This window comes from Barbus barbus (assembly GCF_936440315.1).
Source record: "Barbus barbus genome assembly, chromosome: 5".
In the NCBI taxonomy this organism is placed as follows: Eukaryota; Metazoa; Chordata; class Actinopteri; order Cypriniformes; family Cyprinidae; genus Barbus; species Barbus barbus.
In genome coordinates this window covers 15,325,226-15,345,454 of record NC_136733.1, presented here as the reverse complement: position 1 = coordinate 15,345,454, position 20,229 = coordinate 15,325,226, and the positions used below count along the sequence as shown (strand labels likewise).

The window sequence follows — 20,229 nt, the reverse complement described above, 5'->3', positions numbered from 1 at the left end:
TAATTCTACATTTGTAACAACATAGATGCTTTTAATGCCACATTAATGCATTCTTGCTTAATGAAAGTATTAATTAAAAAAAGAAAATTCAAATTGACCCCAAACTGGGTTGTAGTGTACTTGTACTAATTTCAAGCATATAGGCCAATATATAATAATAATAATAATAAAACTCACATTCTCTTCAGTTATCTTGAGGTCACATGTTGGAGTTTTATTTGGGACATCTTTGATTCTCATTCACTAATCAAACACGTCACAGCCCTCTTTTGCTATTTGAACCTGAACATATACTACTTTGACTTCTTAATGAGATTCGGAGGCTTTTACAGTGTTACAAAATATGTCAAAGACGACAACTATTATGACCCCCACATGACATTTTATACCTTATAATTACATTATTTCAAAAAATATACATAATATATATAATGAAATAAAAATGAATATACAGAAACACATCTAATGACAAAAAGGACTATACGAACGATATGTTTTTCTCTTTAGACTGAATCAGAGCCACAGATGATGTTAATAAAGCTTCAGCTTGATTAATAGCCATCATGCCAGCTGGCAGATTCATTTAAAGAACATCATCCTACGAAAAAAAAAAAAAAAAAAAGCTTTCTTCAGTGAAGATCCTTACATCATTCTAGACAAGCAGTATTTGATCAAAGTAAACAAGCAGAGGCTTGCCAAGTCCAAGCCAGTGCAGCCACATAGGTCAGTCAACCCTGAATATGTCATGATAGATCATACATCTCTATTGCTGGTTTTTACACAAGCTTTTACAAACGCATATTATAAAGTGCAGCAAAGGACGATTGTCAGGGACGACTACACCCAAAGCAACCACAGGCCTTCAGGGATGGCAGATGGCTGTTATAAACTTAACCCACAACAAAAATGTAGCTCAACGGGACTGAAGCAGCACGTGCATGGGCTTAAAAACTGAAAATTTCCATAAAATGTCATTTGAGTCATACCTTATAATAATAAAGCAATACTTCACACACACACAAAGAAAATCTGCTCACTATTCGGCCATCCAAAATGTAGATGAATTAGATTCTTCATTTATGACAGATTTGAAGTAATTTAGCATTACTTCCTCATCCATGGATACTCTGCAGTTAAAGGGTGCCATCATAATGAGCTGATAAAAAACATCATGATAATCCACAAGTTATCCACATGACTCCAATACATCAACTAAATCCAGTTAAGGGGAAAAAACTTGTTTGTCATTTTTTAAAATCCATTTTTAAGACATTTTAACTTCAAATCATTGCTTGTGTGCTTGAGTCCTCAATAATATTGATCAAGCACGGTTTATAAAAGCGAAAACAGTCCAAACCAGTTCTAAACAAATATTGTGGATGGATTTTGATGTAAGAGGACAACGTAGGATGGACTTTTTCACTGACGGAAGCATTATTATGGATTATTATATATTTTGTCCAGAAGCAACTGTTTAAAGTCTTAATAATGATTTGTTTCTTACAAATATGCAGCTTTTCACCTCACAAGATGTGAATTGATGGACTGGAGTTGTTTGGATTACTTGCTGATTAAAAACATCACAATAATCCACAACTCTCAATCTGACGGCACCCATTCACCGCAGAGGATCCAAAGGTGAGCAAATGATGTAACGCTAATTTTTTCCAAATCTGTTCAAGAAACAAACTCATCTATTGTGATCAAAAGGCGAACTAATTTTGGTGAACTATTCCTGAACTACTTTGCCAGGTGCGTATTTACTATCGACACAAAATACAAAGAAAATGCATGGGAATCATATGATCTGAACAACATTACAAACAAGAATAATAATCAATCACTTGAAATATTAAAACAAACAAACCCCTGTCTGTCCTGATACTCTTAAAACACACTAACTTAGTCCAGCTGTCATCTGCTGATAACACTGAGTGCAATATTGACCATATAATAATCACGCTTTAGTGAAGCTGAAGACCAGCAAATCCAATGCTTTGTGCAAGAAGCGTTCTGCCAGAAGCATCGACGCATATCAAGCATTAAAGCATCATATGAGAGTGTTTTAATAAAGAGGCAAATAGAGGTGTATCTGTCAACCTTGCTAATCCGTGGACGAACAGGCCGCAGGCCTTCAACGAGCACAGCTAAATCAGCACGATAAACCTCTCCTTGTGGTGAAAGATGCTTACCGTCTTGTGGAGGCGGCCGGGTGGGTCCCGAGGCCTGCTCGGCCATGGTTTCCCGGGGCTGAGTTTAGAAAAGCGGCTCTCTGAATGAAAACGAGGAGCGCCCAGCAGAACAGGCTAATAGACACTGAGCAACGTCATTGTAGAAATAACACGCACTGCGCATGCGCGCACCGAATGGGCGGAGCTGTCTTCAGTAAATTATTAATTCATGATTTAATAAACAACACAGACAGACTTGAATTTGACATTATGTTTGCGTTATCTATAGTTATTTATTTTATAAATGCAATTTTATTTATGCGGTTTGTTTTGTATATGTGTCTATTATTCATTAGATAGATTATGTCAATTTTAATAAATGAAGACCACAAGAATAAATGCAGACACAATACAATAATAATAATAATAATTAATAAATAAAAACGATCAGTACAGTTTTCATGGCACCATACTACAATAAACAAAACCAAACAAACAACCAAAACAAACATACCACAATAATTAAATAAATAAATTCATGAATAATTCACTGAATGTACACCAACCACTATCCCATAATAAACAAACAAACAAACCAACCAACCAAAAAAAAAAAAAAAAGCTGAATGTACAGAATACCCACTACTCCACAGCAAGTAAATAAATAAATAATCTCAGGAATAATTCACTAAAACTGTTACACACAATTACATTTTATTTATACTGTATGTGTCTCACTGACACTTCTAATTAGATGAAATTACATTTTAAAGTGTCCATAATCAGATTACAGTTGCTTATTTATAAATTACATAATTACATATTATTTACACAATGGTTGTAAATTATTCATAATTCGTATTGATTCACCCTAATTCTTCTTTTTTCTTTCTTAAAGACAATTTTCCACTCAGGTGGACAATAAATTTATAATACTAATACTAACTATTTTCATTATTATTAATATTTTTATTATGTTTTTTTGCAGACACAAAAAAACAAAAACAATAACAGACAAACAGACCCTTCGTATAACAAAAATCTGTCTTTATGTAATCTGTGAAATATGTCAAATGAAGCATCAAATTAAGACAAAAAAAGGAGAATGACAACATACAAGACCAAAATATCGTACAAAGAGTACCTACAATGGTTATATATAAAAAAAATATTGTTACTAAATTAAAATCATTGAACACTTCATTAGTCCTTATGGCTTGTCAGAAAAGAGAAAACTGGTTCCAACATTTTGTCAAATTTTGCAGAATTCTCAGAGATGTTGTATCTAATTCTTTCCAGATGTATGGTCTTATTTTTATAAGAAAGAAACTGTACACAAACAGTTTTATTTGCTATTTTCATGATGTGATTATAGTTATTTGCTTTTCTTCATCTCACAAACCCCTGGCAGTTCTTTTAGTAAAGCACTTCATGATGCTGATACCAAAGAATGGAAGATATCTGTAATCATGGACTACAATTTGTATTTAATCTACCCAGCACTGTCATTAATCAATGAAACACACAGTAAATAAATAAATAAATCATCCCATGAACAATTTTTAATTTTTTACACTTTTTGTTTGTTTGTTTTGACTATTTTAACACATTGTGTGCCATTTTTGAGTACATAATTGACACACATTGTGTAACTATAACACATTAGTGTGTAGAAAATTAGTAGAAATAACACATGATTGAGTTAAAAGTAAGAAACGAGTGCATGACACCACTTAGAAACCTATCTTAAGCTGATGTATGTACGTTTATGCCACATAATAACACACTAAAAAACTTTTGAGACACACAGACATAAGGCTTATGTTGACCACAATATATATATATAAATAAATAAATAAACTCATGAATATTTCACCAAATCGTGTGGTGGCCACACCCACTATCACAAATAAATGAACAAACAAATCCCTGAGGCCACACTCAATATAAACATTAGAAGCCCCTCTTTGAGTTGACAGCGAATTACGAGCTTGGATTCAGATCTCTGCAGAATAGCAGAAGTTCTATTCCTGTTCTATTCCATCACTCAGTCTCTCTCTCTAGTTCAACTCCCCACAGCCCACTACAAACACACACAGCCCATGTACAAGTGACAGACAACACACTGAGTCACACAGACCTACAGCTTACGTGGAAGGACTGGTGGGTCGACAGAGGCTGGAAATTCTGAAGAATTTAATCATTTATTAGAATTTTCCAGATGTATGGGACACTTCTGTAATTGGCATTTTTTTTTTTTCAAAACATGTACAAGACTGACGTGATCTACACTGAAGACGAAGGTAATTCCGTTTTTTCTTATTTTTTTATTTTCACAAACAGCCGTTATAAAACAGTTGTACAAAATGTAATAAATTGAAATCAAGCGTTGAATATAAATTAATAGCAATTTCAGTGTGATTTAGAATACAGAAATACATCATAACAATAATTGATTGGTTATTGAAGTTTGCCAATCTAAAAATCTCCTTTATATTATTAAAACCGATCTAAGATCTGAGATCCATTCAGTGAATTATCGACAATATTTCCGTTGCGATATACAACGTTATGAATTGTTTTAATATTTTGGATTGGGCGAATCAGCACTTTACCAACTGAGAATTATTCAGTTTATGAATAACAGTCCATTTTCTAATTCCGTTTGTGAGAAAAACATTCAAATACTAAACTATTAAAAGAAATGAATTCAAAAACTGAGAAGGTCGCATCGCACAAGCCAGTGCTAATAAAAGAATAATGCAGGAAGTCAGTTAATCATGTTGGTCTCTTGCAGGATGAGTGTTGTGTGCATGATAGAGCTAGAGAGATATTGTTTATGCCATAGCGATAAATCTGAAATATTACAAATGAAAACCATTGTATTCATTCGCGCATATAGATTAGTTTTATGTCATTACGAAATAGCTTTTGAAAGCATATTAAAATAGCAAAATAGCTTTTGAAAACATGTTTTGGAAGCATATTAAACCTAGGTTAACATTCTGCACCCAGGAAACACAGCTGACTGGAAAATAAGAAACTTCAAGCATGTGCCTGAACAGTGCTGAAAAGAAGAAGTAGCAGAAGTTAGTGTGTTATATGTTATTTATATAAATATCCTAATTGAATTGTGATAGAATCTAAATATTTTCTATATGTTTCATTTCTCAGATGGAGTTTTTACGTCAGCATTTCTGGATAATATTACTGCTGGCCGTCATTCTGTTATCTTTGGTGATAGTAACGATTTTCATATTCATCAATATTTGCATCAGAAAAAGAGGTAAAATAAGTCTGTTGAACAGGAGTTAATTATCACACTTTTTACTGCAGTAAATATACATAATACTTCAAATATTATTGGCTATAAATGGTAGTTCATTTAGATCAGTTCAGTTGAAACTAAAATACAGCTGGACTCAAAATCATAGTTACTGAAAAAAAAAATTAATTTTATTTAACATTTTTTATTTCAATCATTCAATCTTTGCTTCCTCTTTTTCTAGCTGCTTGGTACAGTACACAAGTAAAACCAAATCATTACGCTGGCACCCATTTAAAACACCAGTAAGTCTGTCAAGATCATATAAGACTATATGCTTACTACACAAAAATGTGTTTACAATTAATGACTTTTATCATTACAGGAACAGCCAAGTTCATCATAAAGACCTTGAGATAGAGAAACCACCTTTACCTCCCAGAGATCAGTTCAAATCCATGGAATCCGGTCAGTTTTGTTTTTATATATTCTCATAGATGTGCTCGTTTACTTCACAGCACCGCAATGACATACGCCCTTCCTTTCATTTTCTTTTAGAAGCAAAAATATTAATAAAGAACGTAAATAAAAAGCATTTCTTGAACTCAAGGTCATCTATATGCTGGCTTACTCCTTAACATTGACAAAATGATCTTTAAGCGGCTATAAATATTTAAAATTAGTGGTCAAACGATTAATCGCGTCCAATATAAACGTTTTTGTTTACATAATATATGTGTGCTGTGTATATTTATTATGTATATATAAACACACACACATACATGTATATATATATATTTCAGAAAAATATGCTATGTTTATATATTAAATATATTTATCTATAATATAAATTATATTAATATTTTCTAAAATATACTGTATGTCTGTTGATTTATATATACATAATAAATATAAACAGTACACACACATTATGTAAACAAAAACGTTTATTTTGAATGCGATTAATTGTTTGACAGCAATTTAAAATTGCCAGTTTCTCCAGGAAAACTGATCAAAATATTAATGGCTCAAACTGCACTCATTTGCTTTTCAGGGTAGTGCCATATTTCATTTTTTAAAGGAATGAAAATGAGGCAGTCCGGGACAGAACTGCACTACATTTACTACTATTATTTAAACCTTTTTGTGAAAAAACTTTCACTAGACAAAAACTCCATAAAACAGTGAGTTCTCAAAATGACATGATCTAGAGTGTCAAGTCTATCCCGCATGTTTCGTCTCGTTTTCATTCTAATCACCCAAAAATAAAAACTTGTCTGCATTTACTCATATTGATTCAAACCTTTATGGGTTAATCATAGCCATCGACTTCCATAGGATTTTTCCAACAAGAGCTCAGAATAAGAGAAATGTAACCAGCTTTAATTTCTTATCTGAATTTCCAGTGGATGAGGGTTATGAGGATTTGAAGCCTTCGTCAGACTATGTGCAGGTTGAGGATGAGTTGAACCTTCCTGCCCCCCAACAACCCACCTTCACGCCACAATACGCCACCATCGAGACTAAAAGTCAAAACCAAGACGCTGTTTCTGAGGATTATGACGATGTTGAAATCCCTGTTGACAGTGAGGATTATGATGACGTAGAGTAAAAAAACACAATCAAAAATTAAAGTTCAAAAGATGTTTGAGAAACATCTTTATAGGCCTATGCATTATATAGTAAATGATATTAGTGATATTTGCAATGACAAGTTTCATGTCTGATACTACATTGTACCTTTTTTTATTATTCCAGTGAATCAAAATGTTTTTTTGGAAAAGAAAAACACACAAACAAGCAGTACTCTGAAACTGATTCCATACATTTATTCTTAAAAAAACAAAACAAAAAAAAGAAACAAGGAAAATGGTGACTATCAATAGATATTTGTTTCACAGCTGCTCGATTTGTAATCGCTGTTGTTCAAAGCAGCAACAGATCAAAAGTCAGTTCTTTTTTTAAACCCATGCCCACTGTCAGAGGAGCGTTATGGGCCTAGCAGACATTTCGAGGCGTATGATTTCTGTGCACACAAACTACAAGTCTCCCTCTTGCTCAGTGGAGCGTCTGTTCTTTTGTACACAAGAGAAACAAGTTGAGAAAAAGAAGATTTTCTTTCTCATGCTCTCAGAGATGTCCATTAAGCGGCAGGCACAGGGGGCTGAGACTAGCCTCCTAGTCTCTGACCATCACCCCAGGCAAAGCCTCCTGGACGGTCCTCAGGGAGAGGGTTGTAGTTGGCATCTTCCTCTGGTGTATCAAACAGCATCTTACTGGAGAGGTAGAAAGAAAGGGCGTTTTACTTCAAAGCAAAGACTAAAATAGTACCCAAAAGTTTTTATTTGAGATTATATATACAGTCATGACCAAAAATATCGGCACCCTTTGTAAATATGATCAAAGAAGGCTGTGAAAATTAATCTGCATTGTTAATCCTTTTGATCTTATTTAAACAATTCACAAAAATCGAACCTTTCATTGGATAATAAGAATTTAAAATGGGGGGAAATATCTTTATGAAATAAATGTTTTTCTCAAATAAATGTTGGACACAATTATTGGCACCCCTCGAAATTTTTATATCTCTGAAGTATATTCCCATTCATATTCACAATTTTGAGCACTCCAGGGTGATTATGAACATGAAATTATCCAGCCAAGGCTTCCCGTTTCACAGAAATATAAATAGGAGGAAAAACAAAGCCCATCCCCTTAATCATCCATCACAAAGAGAAAAAACTAATCATATATTTCTGATGTGCAGCAAAAGATAATTGAGCTTCACAAATGAGTGAAGTGACTTTAAGAAAAGAGCTAGAGCAGTGAAAATTCCCATTTCCACCATCAGGGCAATAATTAAGAATTTCCAATCAACAGAAAATGATATGAAACTGCCTGGAAGAGGATGTGTGTCTATATCGTCCTAATACACGGAGAGGAGGAGAGTTTGAGTGGTTAAAGACTCTCCAAGGACCACAGCTGGAGAATTGCAGAAAATAGTTGAGTCTCGGGGGTCAGAAAACCTTAAAATCTACATCACCACATGTTGTTTGGGAGGGTTTCAAGAAAAATTCTCCTCACTCATCCAAAAACAAACTCCAGCATATTCAGTTATCAGATACGACTGGAACTTCAAATGGGACTGGCTTCTATGGTCAGATGAAACTAAAAAATTAGCTTTTTAGCAGCAAACACTCAAGATGGGTTTGGTGAACACAGGGATAAAAAGTACCCCATGTGTACAATGAAATATACTGCTGTATGTTTGATGTTGTGGGCCTATATTTCTGCTGGAGGTCCTGGACATCTTGTTTAGACACATGGCATCATGGATTCTATCAAATACCAACAGATAAAAAATCAATAAGTGACTGACTCTGTTAGAAATCTTATAATGGGCCATGTTTGGATCTTCCAACCGTACAATAATCCAAACACAAACCTCAAAAACAACACAAAAATGGGTCACTGGGCACAAAACCAAGCTTCTGCTATGACCATTCCAGTCCTCTGACCTGAACCCTGTAGAAAATGAGTGAGGTGAACTGAAGAGAAGAAGCACCATCATGGAGCTGGGAATCTAAAGGGTCTGGAGAGATTCTGGATGAAGGAATGGTCTCTGATCTCTTGTCAGGTGTTCTCTAACCTCATCAGGCATTACAGGAGAAAATTTAGAGCTGTTAAACTGACAAATGGAGCTTTCAAAAACTATTGAATAAAAGGGTGCCGTTAATTGTGGCCAACATGTATTTGAGAAAAACATTTATTTCATAATATTTCCCCCGCATTTTAAATTCTTATTCAGAATAGATTTGTGATTTTTTTTAAAATATAGGAACAAAAGGATTAACAATGCAGATTAATTTTCACAACCTCCTTTGATCATATTTACCAAGGGTGCAATTTTTGGCCATGACTGTATAAAAAAAAAAACCATGGTAACAAAAACATGATTTTTGAAAATGTATCTGTTATCGCAAATAAACGTCATATAAAGAGTGGAAATATTACTGCAATTTAAAATAACATTTCTAGAATAATATATTTTAATTTCCTTCATGATCCTTCAGAAATCATTCTAATATACTGATTTGGTATTCAAGAAACATATTCTTATCTTGAAAACAGTTCTGCTGCTTAATATTTTTTGTAGTAAGAGTGATACATTTTTAAAGGTGCCATAGAATGAAAAACTGTCTTTACCCTGGCATATTTAAATAATAACAGTTCTGTACATGGAAATGACATGCAGTGAGCCTCAAACACCATAGTTTTCTCCTTCATATGTAAATCTCGTGATTAAAAAAGACCACTGAAAAACAGGCGAATCAGAACATAACACCGACTGTGACGCAACAGTCAGGATCACTACGCCCCCAAACATTTGCATAAACCCGCCCTTGTTCTAAGCCGGCTGAACCATCAGAAGCTCTGCAGGTATTGTAAATAAACAAGCGTGGACAACAGCGAAAATAACAAAATAAATTTTATGTTCCAGGCCGTGCAGGGGGTGTGAAGTGCAGGGATGGGTTGGTGCCTGTATTCAGAAAGGCACAGAAAGCAAATAACGCGAGCCACTAAAGGGACATGGTTAGCTCCTTGCTAGCGGTAGCCTGTTACAGTACATAAGATTTCACTCTCAGTAAGGAGAGATGAGGATGATGGCGAATGACTTACAGATCCTGAGCACCACTGACAAGCATCTGATCTTGTGAAATGTGTGGTAAGTACTGTTGCTCCATAATGTAAACATAGTTTGTGTGATCGCGTCTCTTGAAAGTGAACTATAACGTGATCGATGGATCGTTCAAAAGCAGTTTCAATGCCTCGCATATTAATAACGGCTCCCTGATGCCCGCGTTTTATAATACAGTATAATTACCCGACGATATAACTGCGAGAGAAAGTATTTAAATATATATTTTCCTCCCTGTGCTTCCTTCTTGCTGATGAGCCGTACTGTGAAACAGCCAATCAGAGCAGAGCTCATTATTATTCATGACCCTGCCAAATAAGCCAATAACAGACTGTTTCATTCTAGGGAGAAATCCTAGGGTTGTAAATGGACATGTAAAATCGTTTCTGGAGATTTTTTGCCCTTACCTAAGCCACATACCTTCTGTGTAGATATCAGAGAACAATTTTAAATACTGTATCAATGCATTCTATGGCACCTTTAATAATTAAAAAATACTTAAAGTAAAAAAAAAAAAAAAAAAATTAATTAACATTGCATCCTTGCTAAATTAAAGCATTAATTTATGTATAAAAAAAAGACAGATCCCACACTTTTGAATGGTAGTGTATACACCATTTGCCTTGAATACATAAAAGCCCCTTGACATTGTGAAGACATGAGACATTAGCACTTACAGGATGGAGGGAGTCCTCAGCCATCTGCCACCACCTGGTTGGTTGGGAAACACATCCTCCAAAAAGTAGTACACATGTCCCACTGCGATGCCTTAAATGGGAAGACAGAACATATAATACAGATTAATTAATTATTATTTAAATTCCTTCAATCATATTAAAATTACAAATAATAATGAACAAAATTTGACAAATTTATTGTCAATGCAAGTGTCAGCACAAGACAAGTTAATAAATCTGATAAATCCACACAAGTCTCCACCTAAAAGATCCACAATGATGGAGTTTCCCAGCAGCAGAGAGAATCCCATGAGCACCCACGGGAGGAAGGGGGCCTGGAAATTCAAAAGGCCGAAGAAATTCATGCGCACGTTTGGGTTCCTCCTGCTCCATATGTACACAAGCATGATGGTGAAAGCCTGACCTAAGAACACAAGATTCACAAACATGCCAAATATCTGCAGAGCCATTAAGAAAATTACAACTGGTATTTGAGCAAATGTAAGAGGTAATGCATGTTATACATCTTGAAATCTTAAAGTGCTTATTTGTAATTTTTTTTTTTTTTTTTAGCAAACTGGATATTTTTGATTGTTTTTACTGTTGTTTCTAAGACGTCTCGCGTGATTTTATTCCACATAGAATGAGGTCAAACATCTTTCAGCTTCTATATTTGTCTACATCTTGATGTAAGAGTGAGAGGTGACAAATTTTCCTCTTCTTTTCTTCCCATGGTACCACAAAACTATTACTTCATTCTGTGAACTTCTCAATAGATAGGATGATGATCTAAAGCATATTAGACAATTATATGTTAATAGAAACATGCCCAAGTTGGAACATTGTCTTCAATGCAATATGTATGATCATCATTTATTTTTTTATACTGTATTATTTTATTTAAAAGCATGTCCTTTTATTTATACTTTTTTTCTTTCGCTGTTTATGTAATGTTTATGTTTTTTTTACATGATATTTTATGGACTTTTTCATTTTTTTGTAGTATTTTAAATTAACTTAAGATCTTAAATTAGAATCATATACACTATATTGCCAAAAGTATTGGGTCACCCCCTTCTAATGAACAGGTTTGACTACTTTAGTAATTTCTAGGAGTACAAATCTTAATGTTTAAGCATATAATGATATTCTAGAGAATTGTGTGCTTCTAATTTTATTGCAACAGTTTGGACAGATCCCTTTTCTATTCTAACATGACAGTGCCTCTGTGTATAAGGCAAGGTTCAAAAAGACATGATTGATTCAGTCAGTGTGGAAGAACTTGACTGGTCTGCATAAAGCAAAGTCCTAATCTCAGCTGAACACCTCTGCTGTGACTTTAAAAGCAGACCTTGAGCCGAAAACTTTTCACCAAACACCAATGATTTGTATATGGGTACAGTCATTTTAGACACTTTCAAAACTGTTGCAACAGAGAATTATGCTTCAATCTTTGTTGCCACAGTTTTGGAAGTGCCTTCTTCTGTCCTAAGAAAGCTTTTGTCCATATAGTGCATGTACAAATCATTGATACAAATCAAACCTGTTCATTAGAAGGTGGTGACCCAATACTTTTGGCAATATAGTGTATATACATACTACCAGTCAAAGGTTTTTGAACAGTAGTAGTAGTAGTAGTAGCCCTTTATTGTCACTAGTCACAAGTACCAGCGAAATTAGCCATCAACCTGTCCATTTCAGGACAGGAAGACAGGGAATTGAGGAAGAAATACAGCATAACATGAGGAAGGTGGGGAAAGAAAAAAAAATAACCCCCAGACTATGCTCCTTTGGGAGTACAGTGTGAGAGCAGGAAAAACACCCCAGCAACAAAAGCACATAATCAATACAGCATAGACACACGACTTTGCAACAGGGGAGGTAATCCAGCTCCGGCAAGCAGCCATTCTCGGCGCTGGTCACAGACCCGCTTGTCAGACTGGCGGTACAAAGCGGCGAAGGCGAGGGATCGGGGGTAGGGAGGTGAATGCATATCTGTATATGTTCGTGTGTGTGTGTGTCTGTATGTATGTAAGAGTTCGTGTGGAAGGGGGGGAGGAACGCGAGAGCATCTCACTGCAGAGCTCTTCCCGGGGTTGTTTTCGCCAACAGCAGCCTTGGCCGAGGCCAGTGCTGGTTGAGGGGAGCCGAAAGAAGATAAGATTACGATTGTTTGGTCTTGGGGGGAGTAGCCGCATTCCAATTTTCACGGCTACTCTCTTTGTCCATTCTGGTCTCCAAATCCATAAATTTTCCTTTTCAAAGCCGTGAGCTTCTCCGTGATGGTATCCATATTGCGGTTAATAGTCTCAGTGCTGACCGCTCTGCCCACTGCTTCAATCATGACGGCCAGCCTTGTGAGGCTTTGGACAGCGGTTCCCGTTTCCTGAATTCTTCGATAACCCAGGGCAAAGCCTAATCCAATCAGCAGAAGACCTGTTATCATGGTTCCGAATAGGTAGATATCTTCAATGTCCTCCACGGAAAGAGTCGCCAGACACACGACCCGCCACCTTTCCCATGCGTCCATCGTGTAGCCAGCTGCGAACGTTCCGGCAGGGCAGTCAGGTTCCCCCGAACCCTAGCTTCTCGTCGAGAAGATGATGTCAATTGCGTTGAGAGACCAGTTGATCAAATCCATGATTTCCAGTTTGGAGAGCAGTGCAGAGAGAGTCTCTCAAGTATTAGACAATAGACGAGACGAGACAGCAAAGCAGGGAAGGTAACGGGAGGAGAGGGAGAAGAAATGCGTCCGCCTTCGTTGAGAGCCAAGAGAGAAGATTTTTAATGCTTTAACGTTTAATGTCTCTTTTGCTCACCAAGCGTGCATTTATTTGATCCAAAGTACAGCAAAATCAGTAAAATTTTTACTATTTAAAACAACTGTTTTCTATTTGAGTATATTTTCAAATGTAATTTATTCCTGTGATTTCAAAGATTAATTTTTAGCAGCATCACTCCAGTCACATGATCCTTCAGAAATCATTTTAATATTCTGATTTGCAGCTCAAAAAACATTATTGTTGAAATCCTAGAATTCTAGAAGAAATTAACATCCTAGAATAATTTTTATGTTTATTTGATGAATAGACAGTTCAGAAGAACAGCATTTATCTGAAATAGAAATCAGTTTTAACATTATAAATGTCTTTATCATCACTTATGATCAATTTAAAGCATTATTGCTAAATGAATTATTAATTTCTTTCCCAAAAAAAACAAATATATAAATATATATACACTGACTCCAAGCTTTTGAATGGTATAGCGTAGGGCTGGGCGATAAAACGATAACGATATGTATCGCGATAGACACGTGAACGATATCAATAAAAAAATGTGTTCGATAAAACGTTCGATATTTTTTTATTCTTCGTCTGAAGAAAACAAAGGCTGCGAAGCAAGTTTGGTTGCATTAACAAAGGCACTCGCTCTCTGGTAACCTAGCAACGTAGGGAGTGACACGCTAACAGCCAATCATGTAACAGTATCATGTTTGGTTGCGCCATATCGTTGTCTCGTGTCTAAGTGTGCACGCGCGGCTGAGAGTGCACGTCTGCAGCCAGACCCTATTGGCTGGTCTGCTGGATTCCTCTTCATAAGCAGAAAATGAGTGCCGCAGCGAGCGAGGAAATTGTAAATAAAATAGAAAGTCAGCTCCCAGTATGGCAGTTTTTGGATATTATAAGTCTGACTGTAGTCAGACCAAATGTCGTCTGCAAATTATGCAAGACCGTCGTCCCCGCCAAGACTGGTAATACCACGAACTTGATGTACCACCTTAAAAGCAATATCAATAATTATCGATATCGACCGATATGAAACACTGATATCGTGATACAGTTTTCAGCCATATCGCCCAGCCCTAGTATAGCGTATAATGTTACAAAAGCATATTTCAGATAAATGCTGATCTTTGGATCATTCATCAAAGAATCCTGAAAAAAAATGTAGAGATACTCTTCATATTGATAATATTAATAAAATATGTTTCTTGAACAGACAATGAGCATATTAGAATGATTTCTAAAGGATCATGTGACACTGATGACTGGAGTTAAGCTAAAAATGTTTGCTTTGATCACAGGAATAAATTACATTTTAAAATATAATTTAAATAGAAAGCAGTTATTTTAAATAGTAAAAATATTTTACAATATTACTGCTTTTGGTGTATTTTGGATCAAATAAATGCAGGCCTGGTGAGCAGAAGATAATTCTTTAAAAACATTAAAAAAATCGTACTGTTCAAAAACTTTTGACTGGTAGTGTATATATATATTTTAATAAAAACTTTTGAATGTTTTAGATTTTAAAAAGTCCTTAAGAAAGTTGAAGTAAAATTGATTGTCCAAGCAAATTATTTGAAATATCATTGTGAATGAAATGTGCTATATAACACACATGCCTACATCTAGATTTCAGACAGAAGTTATTGTGCAATACAGATAAATAAAATGAGTGCTTCTCTTTGAGAAAGTGTGAAGGATACAGTCATGAGAAGGCCACCGAAGAGGAACATGAAGACAAAGTCAGCGGTTCTCCCTCTGAAGGACCCCTCCTCCAGCATCCGACAGTACCGGTACCTGTTAGACTCCAGTGAAGGACTGAACAAACCTTAAACTTCAGACAACATCCCTTACACTGCTAATTGTACAATCAACTATGAATATATTATGATGTAAAAAGGATACAAAAATATCATGTTGAATAAAAAATTGAACCCAACCGGACCAAAAAACAAAAAGTTGGTTATTAGCCGCCATACCTATGAACACACACACACACACACACACACATTTAGAATCACATGCTGCAATATTAACACTATAAAGACTTCTGGATCATATACGATAAGCTAAATTCTAAGGCCGCTAAATTATCAACATGATCAAAACTTTGCTGAAAAGCCTGCTATACACATTCTACTACATGCCTTCTGTCATCTGAATGTCAAATTATACTTTTTTTTATTAAGTAAGAGGCCTTTTAGTATGCTTCTAAAAATGTCTACCTTTAGGTTGTGGTACACGTATCTTTTTGCTGAGAAATCTTTAATAATTTTATACCTTTTATGTTGTTAGCTATATTTCAAAATGAGCTTTTTCAATCATGTCATTTTAAAACAAGAGTATGAAATACGATACATCAGGCTTGTGTACATCCCTCAATCATCATTTCATATAAAGGTTATTGAACCAAAACAAGGTTCAATAAACTATTCCATTTCATACATTTTTTCTGACTATTATTCCATACGTCAAGTTTTACAGGATTGAAAATAAACCAGGCACGATGTTCTTGAAAGAAACACTTATTTTGACACTTACCTGATAATTCCTCAATATTAAATCTGGGTTGAAGTAAAGCTGGAAAGGTGTGATGAGTTCTAATTGCTGTGGACACATAGTAAACACCAGAATTAGATACAAATGACATGTTTCAGGTAAACAACCAGGGTTTGGTGACATTTGAATATTCTACGAAAATAAGTGAAATCAAAAGCAAATTCACAGGTTGTAAACATGCAGACAGAGCAACTGGACTCGAAACCTTAGATTATTCTTAACATGACATAACATAACATACACAGACATTTTACGGGAGGGTTTATGTCCTGAGAACATCCCAGAGGAAACAAGCGGTGTTTTAACTGCACAGGGACGAGGATTGCGGTTAAGACCCTAATATTCATCCGTGTACTTACCACGGCGGCTGTAGTGAGTGCGCAGGCGGTGGTATAAGCTCTAGTGACCACAGGAATCTGTAAATATTCCTGTCGGATCGTCTGATATGCCATTTTTAGAGCGACAACGCTGCTTCCGGCATCTTCACCTTAAACGAATAAAGGAGGTGCTTTTAGTTTTTGATGATTCCAATTGGTTAACGCGTCAAGTTCTCGCCGCTCTGATTGGTCATCTAACGTGTCAATCACTGTGTCAGTGGAAGTTTGGCATTTTTCTATTGGTTGGTAAAGATTGCGTATGAAAATAGTGTAAATTCTGATGAGAAAAAAAAAAAAAAGTCTCGTTCATTTTATCCATAGGGGAACTGATTTTTACAAGCATTGAAGACTAGGAGCTACGAGTTTGTTAATTGATGGTATATAGGCTTATATTGCAGCCATCTATCCACATTATTTCAACTTTAAGCGTATTTAAAGCATCTTTAAATTAATATATATATTTTTAAATCCATAGTTTGTAATTCGATTACATCATTCGCAGTGCCTCGTGGGATTGTAGTTCATTCGCGAGTCGAGTAGGAAGGACATAAGTGCACGGTCTTAATGTACCTTTGTCTTTTTCTTTTTGTGGCTGAAAAGCATCTGCTAAATGACTAAATGTAAATGTAATCTTCTACGACGTGCTCTCACTGTTATGCTCCCAATCTCCAGGGGGCGATATTGCGCTTTTTAACGCACTTGAACCGAGTGAGGCGCGAAGAAGCTTGAACTGCGCGCGCGCTGCAGAGATGGAGGAGAGCGGAGGTAAAACACGATTCGGTTTTTCAAACTTTGATCAACTCACAAAACATAAACAATACAAAAAAAGAATGAGGAAAAAAAGCTTAATTATGTCACTTTATACGCAAATGTAGGATGTTAGAAAAATGTTGCCAGCTTTACATGTATTTAAATGTTGTCATAGTTTCATGCGGCTAATGTTTTGAGAAACAGCAGTCATTTTGCTCTTGGGAACTATCCAACGACACGAATAAAAACCAAGCCAGTATAATAACTTTATTATATATGTGTGTGTGTATAAAATAATAGATGTTTCTTTTGGTCAACAAATCAGCATACTGCAATGATTTCTGCTGAAAATTTGCGTTTGCCATTTTAGTTTGTCGAAATGTTTCATAATATTTCTGTTTTTACTGTATTTTGATCATATAACGTTAAATGGAGCATGAGAGATTTCTTTTAAAAACATGAAACATTGTAATAACTCCACATTTTTGACTGGATATGTGAATATATTTGTGGCTTAACTTGTCTCTCTTATGACTAGTTTCAGTGGGATCTGAATCCCTCCAGCTGTATGAAGCACAGTTCTTCGGCTTCACCCCAGAGACCTGCACTGTACGAGTTCGCGATGCATTTCAAGACTCCCTCAATCACATATTGGTCGCTGTTGAATCTGTGTTCGTGAAAAGATTGTGTCCAGGCCAGGATCCGCCAGCAGAGCTCCGACTGACAGCCCGAGAGAGCACCCAAAAACTGCGGCAGTTCCTACAGGAGCGCTTTGAAATCATGTTTCAGCGCATGAAGGGGATGCTGATGGACCGCATCCTGTCCATCCCTCACAACGTCCTGCTGCCCGATGACCAGCTGCACCAGAAGTACCCACAAGGCAAAGAAGACCTCATGAAGCTGCAGGACTCCATTGCCAACCTGCTGCAGGCTTATGAAGCCGAGGTGTGTGCCAAGCAAGCGCTTCTTGCTGAGCTTGAGGAGCAGAAAGAAACTCAGAAACAGCTGGATGAAGTGCTGAGATGGATCGAGGAACTGCGAATTTCATGGAGACGAGAGGGAATGGGAAATATCCAAGACAGCATTCGACACATGATGGAGACTGTGGGCCAATTGCAGGGTGTTTTAGGAAAGATTAACAAGCGAAATAAAAACCTGGATGAAGTTTGATTATTTATTTGTAACAATTGAAACCTTCATACCACAAGCACTGTGGTGTAATTGCATGGTCCATCCACCAGGGGGAGGCAATGCACAAGCTATTCGGTACAATTACATTGACATAATAGTACCAAGATCAGTCTAGCTTCAAAGAAATACATTTGTAATCAGGCGATTTCCCTCAGACATTTGAAATGCAGTCCATCTCTCCTTCCTCAGAGTCATTGGGTTTTCTCATTTACGATTCGTGCCTTTGATGTTCAGTACAGTGAGATCTGCGTTAGATTAGCCCAAATTTCCCACAGGCCCAAACTGATGTGTCCAACTGTCTGGTTGGCTTTGCACATTACAGAAAGTTTCAAGTTGTTTGAGGAGATAATTTTAGGTCTTTCCGAGGAGAAAGATTTTAAGTTAATATTGAGTTGTACAGGACCTCATTACCAGCAGAGGAACGCCTAAGTTTTTTACATAGCCTGAATCTAAATTACAGTACTTGGATTAAGTTGCTAAGCGCAAATGTCAATTTGTAATAAATGTAATAACTTACTAATATGTGTGCTTTGTTCATGACTAGCAATAAAAATATTTTTGTGTTTGTATGATACATTCTTTTCCACAAATTAAATGATCACTCTATACTGAAAGATATTTGTATTGAGAGGAACAAATACATTGAACTTTTTCAGTAAAGCAACACATTTTTGTAAATTTATATTATTTTGTTTTATGAATGTTTATATAACTGAATGTTTAATTTCAGCATTACTAAATGCTGAAATGAATATTAAGATCAATAAATGCTGTAGAAGTACTGTTCATTCTTAGTTCAAGTTATCTAATGTAGTTAAGTAATGTTAACTAATGAACTTTATTGTAAAGTGTTACTTTTTTCTGTCCCCATTTGCTTCAGTAGCAAAAGAGGAAAATACATAAGCAAACTGATTGATCACAATAGTTAAATGAAAGAAAGATGTCAAATTTACTGCCACTACGTTAATTATTGTCATCAGTTTTAATCATTTTTTTCAGAATGTGTTACATTTTTAAAACAGGATTACACATATATTAAAGTGCACATCACTTAACATCTTCTCAGGTGACTCTATCTTTCAAGATTTAGGAATTGTTAGAAATCAAGATAAAGATCCTGCTCAAGAATAAGCTTTATTTTGCAGTGTTCACCTTTTGAGGTTAACCACTTTAACATCATTACACCCATTCCAAACTGGCAAACCCCAAAGGACAATGCTATTCTCATGTAAAAATGAATCAGCACTGGATTTGCTGCAGGGCATGCCCCTAAACAAGGGCTGAGAGACAGACGCAGTGAAGGAGGGCTGGGTGGATTAGAGGAGGGAGGCCCCACAACCTGTCCGACTCAACGTCTGCCTCTTTCATCACTCATTAAAGACATATCCAGAGCAGCTGGGGCCATCCACGAAAAGTCATGCTGGATGGAGGCGTCACAATCTGGACAGCCTGGCCTCAATCCCCCCTGCCAAGTCAGATTAGCAGGGTCTACCAATAAAGACCCCTTATCTCCACACACCCACGCAATGACAAGCTGGAGTCAGAAAGCCCTGCCTGAGTCTGAAGATACTGAGGTGATGAGTTATGAGAGAACAGAAGAGAGGAACCGAGCTAAATTTAATAAGGTTACAACTGAGATTTGCTGATTAAAATTGACTACATTTGCACGCAACGAAACCAACGAATGGTATCCTATAATGTCACGAAACACTGAAAGATTTCATTTGTTACCCTTGACTGGTGTTAGGGAA

At 36.0% G+C, this 20,229-nt stretch overlaps 4 protein-coding genes across 7 annotated transcripts in view; 2 read left to right on the top strand and 2 right to left on the bottom strand.

The window, feature by feature from the left end:
• The window catches only part of LOC306869172 (rab GTPase-binding effector protein 1-like), a 28,155-nt gene extending 25,804 nt beyond the window's left edge, over positions 1-2,351 (bottom strand). Inside the window, exon 1 of the mRNA XM_079415808.1 lies at positions 2,193-2,351. Coding sequence (XP_079271934.1) covers positions 2,193-2,238 — 46 coding nt within the window. The 5' untranslated portion in view covers positions 2,239-2,351. The remainder of the gene's footprint in view (positions 1-2,192) is intronic.
• On the top strand, positions 1,549-7,272 carry LOC306869176 (uncharacterized protein). Of its 2 annotated transcripts, XM_079415814.1 has the most exons (7): positions 4,111-4,334; positions 4,447-4,474; positions 5,187-5,260; positions 5,346-5,457; positions 5,681-5,741; positions 5,822-5,904; positions 6,843-7,272. In XM_079415814.1, the coding sequence occupies exons 4-7, from the start codon at positions 5,346-5,348 to the stop codon at positions 7,046-7,048; spliced, it is 462 nt and encodes a 153-aa protein (XP_079271940.1). In that variant the 5' UTR covers positions 4,111-4,334; positions 4,447-4,474; positions 5,187-5,260; the 3' UTR covers positions 7,049-7,272. The 2 variants fall into 2 exon arrangements, with proteins under 2 accessions (XP_079271941.1, XP_079271940.1); XM_079415815.1 differs by lacking the exons at positions 4,111-4,334; positions 4,447-4,474 and adding an exon at positions 1,549-1,638 and having other exon boundaries at positions 6,843-7,213.
• LOC306869173 (derlin-2-like) lies at positions 7,158-17,212 on the bottom strand. Its single transcript, XM_079415809.1, has 8 exons — positions 17,108-17,212; positions 16,520-16,647; positions 16,143-16,208; positions 15,507-15,580; positions 15,305-15,398; positions 11,075-11,270; positions 10,813-10,903; positions 7,158-7,712 (listed from the first exon to the last, which is right to left on the bottom strand). The coding sequence occupies exons 2-8, from the start codon at positions 16,610-16,612 to the stop codon at positions 7,607-7,609; spliced, it is 720 nt and encodes a 239-aa protein (XP_079271935.1). The 5' UTR covers positions 16,613-16,647; positions 17,108-17,212; the 3' UTR covers positions 7,158-7,606.
• LOC306869174 (protein MIS12 homolog) lies at positions 16,817-19,530 on the top strand. Of its 3 annotated transcripts, none has more exons than XM_079415811.1 (3): positions 16,817-16,914; positions 17,210-17,302; positions 17,826-19,530. In XM_079415811.1, exons 2-3 carry the CDS (start codon positions 17,287-17,289, stop codon positions 18,455-18,457), a joined length of 648 nt encoding a protein of 215 aa, XP_079271937.1. In that variant the 5' UTR covers positions 16,817-16,914; positions 17,210-17,286; the 3' UTR covers positions 18,458-19,530. The 3 variants fall into 3 exon arrangements, with proteins under 3 accessions (XP_079271937.1, XP_079271938.1, XP_079271936.1); XM_079415812.1 differs by having other exon boundaries at positions 16,836-16,914; positions 17,832-19,045; XM_079415810.1 differs by having other exon boundaries at positions 16,836-17,302.
• The last annotated feature ends 699 nt before the right edge of the window (positions 19,531-20,229 follow it).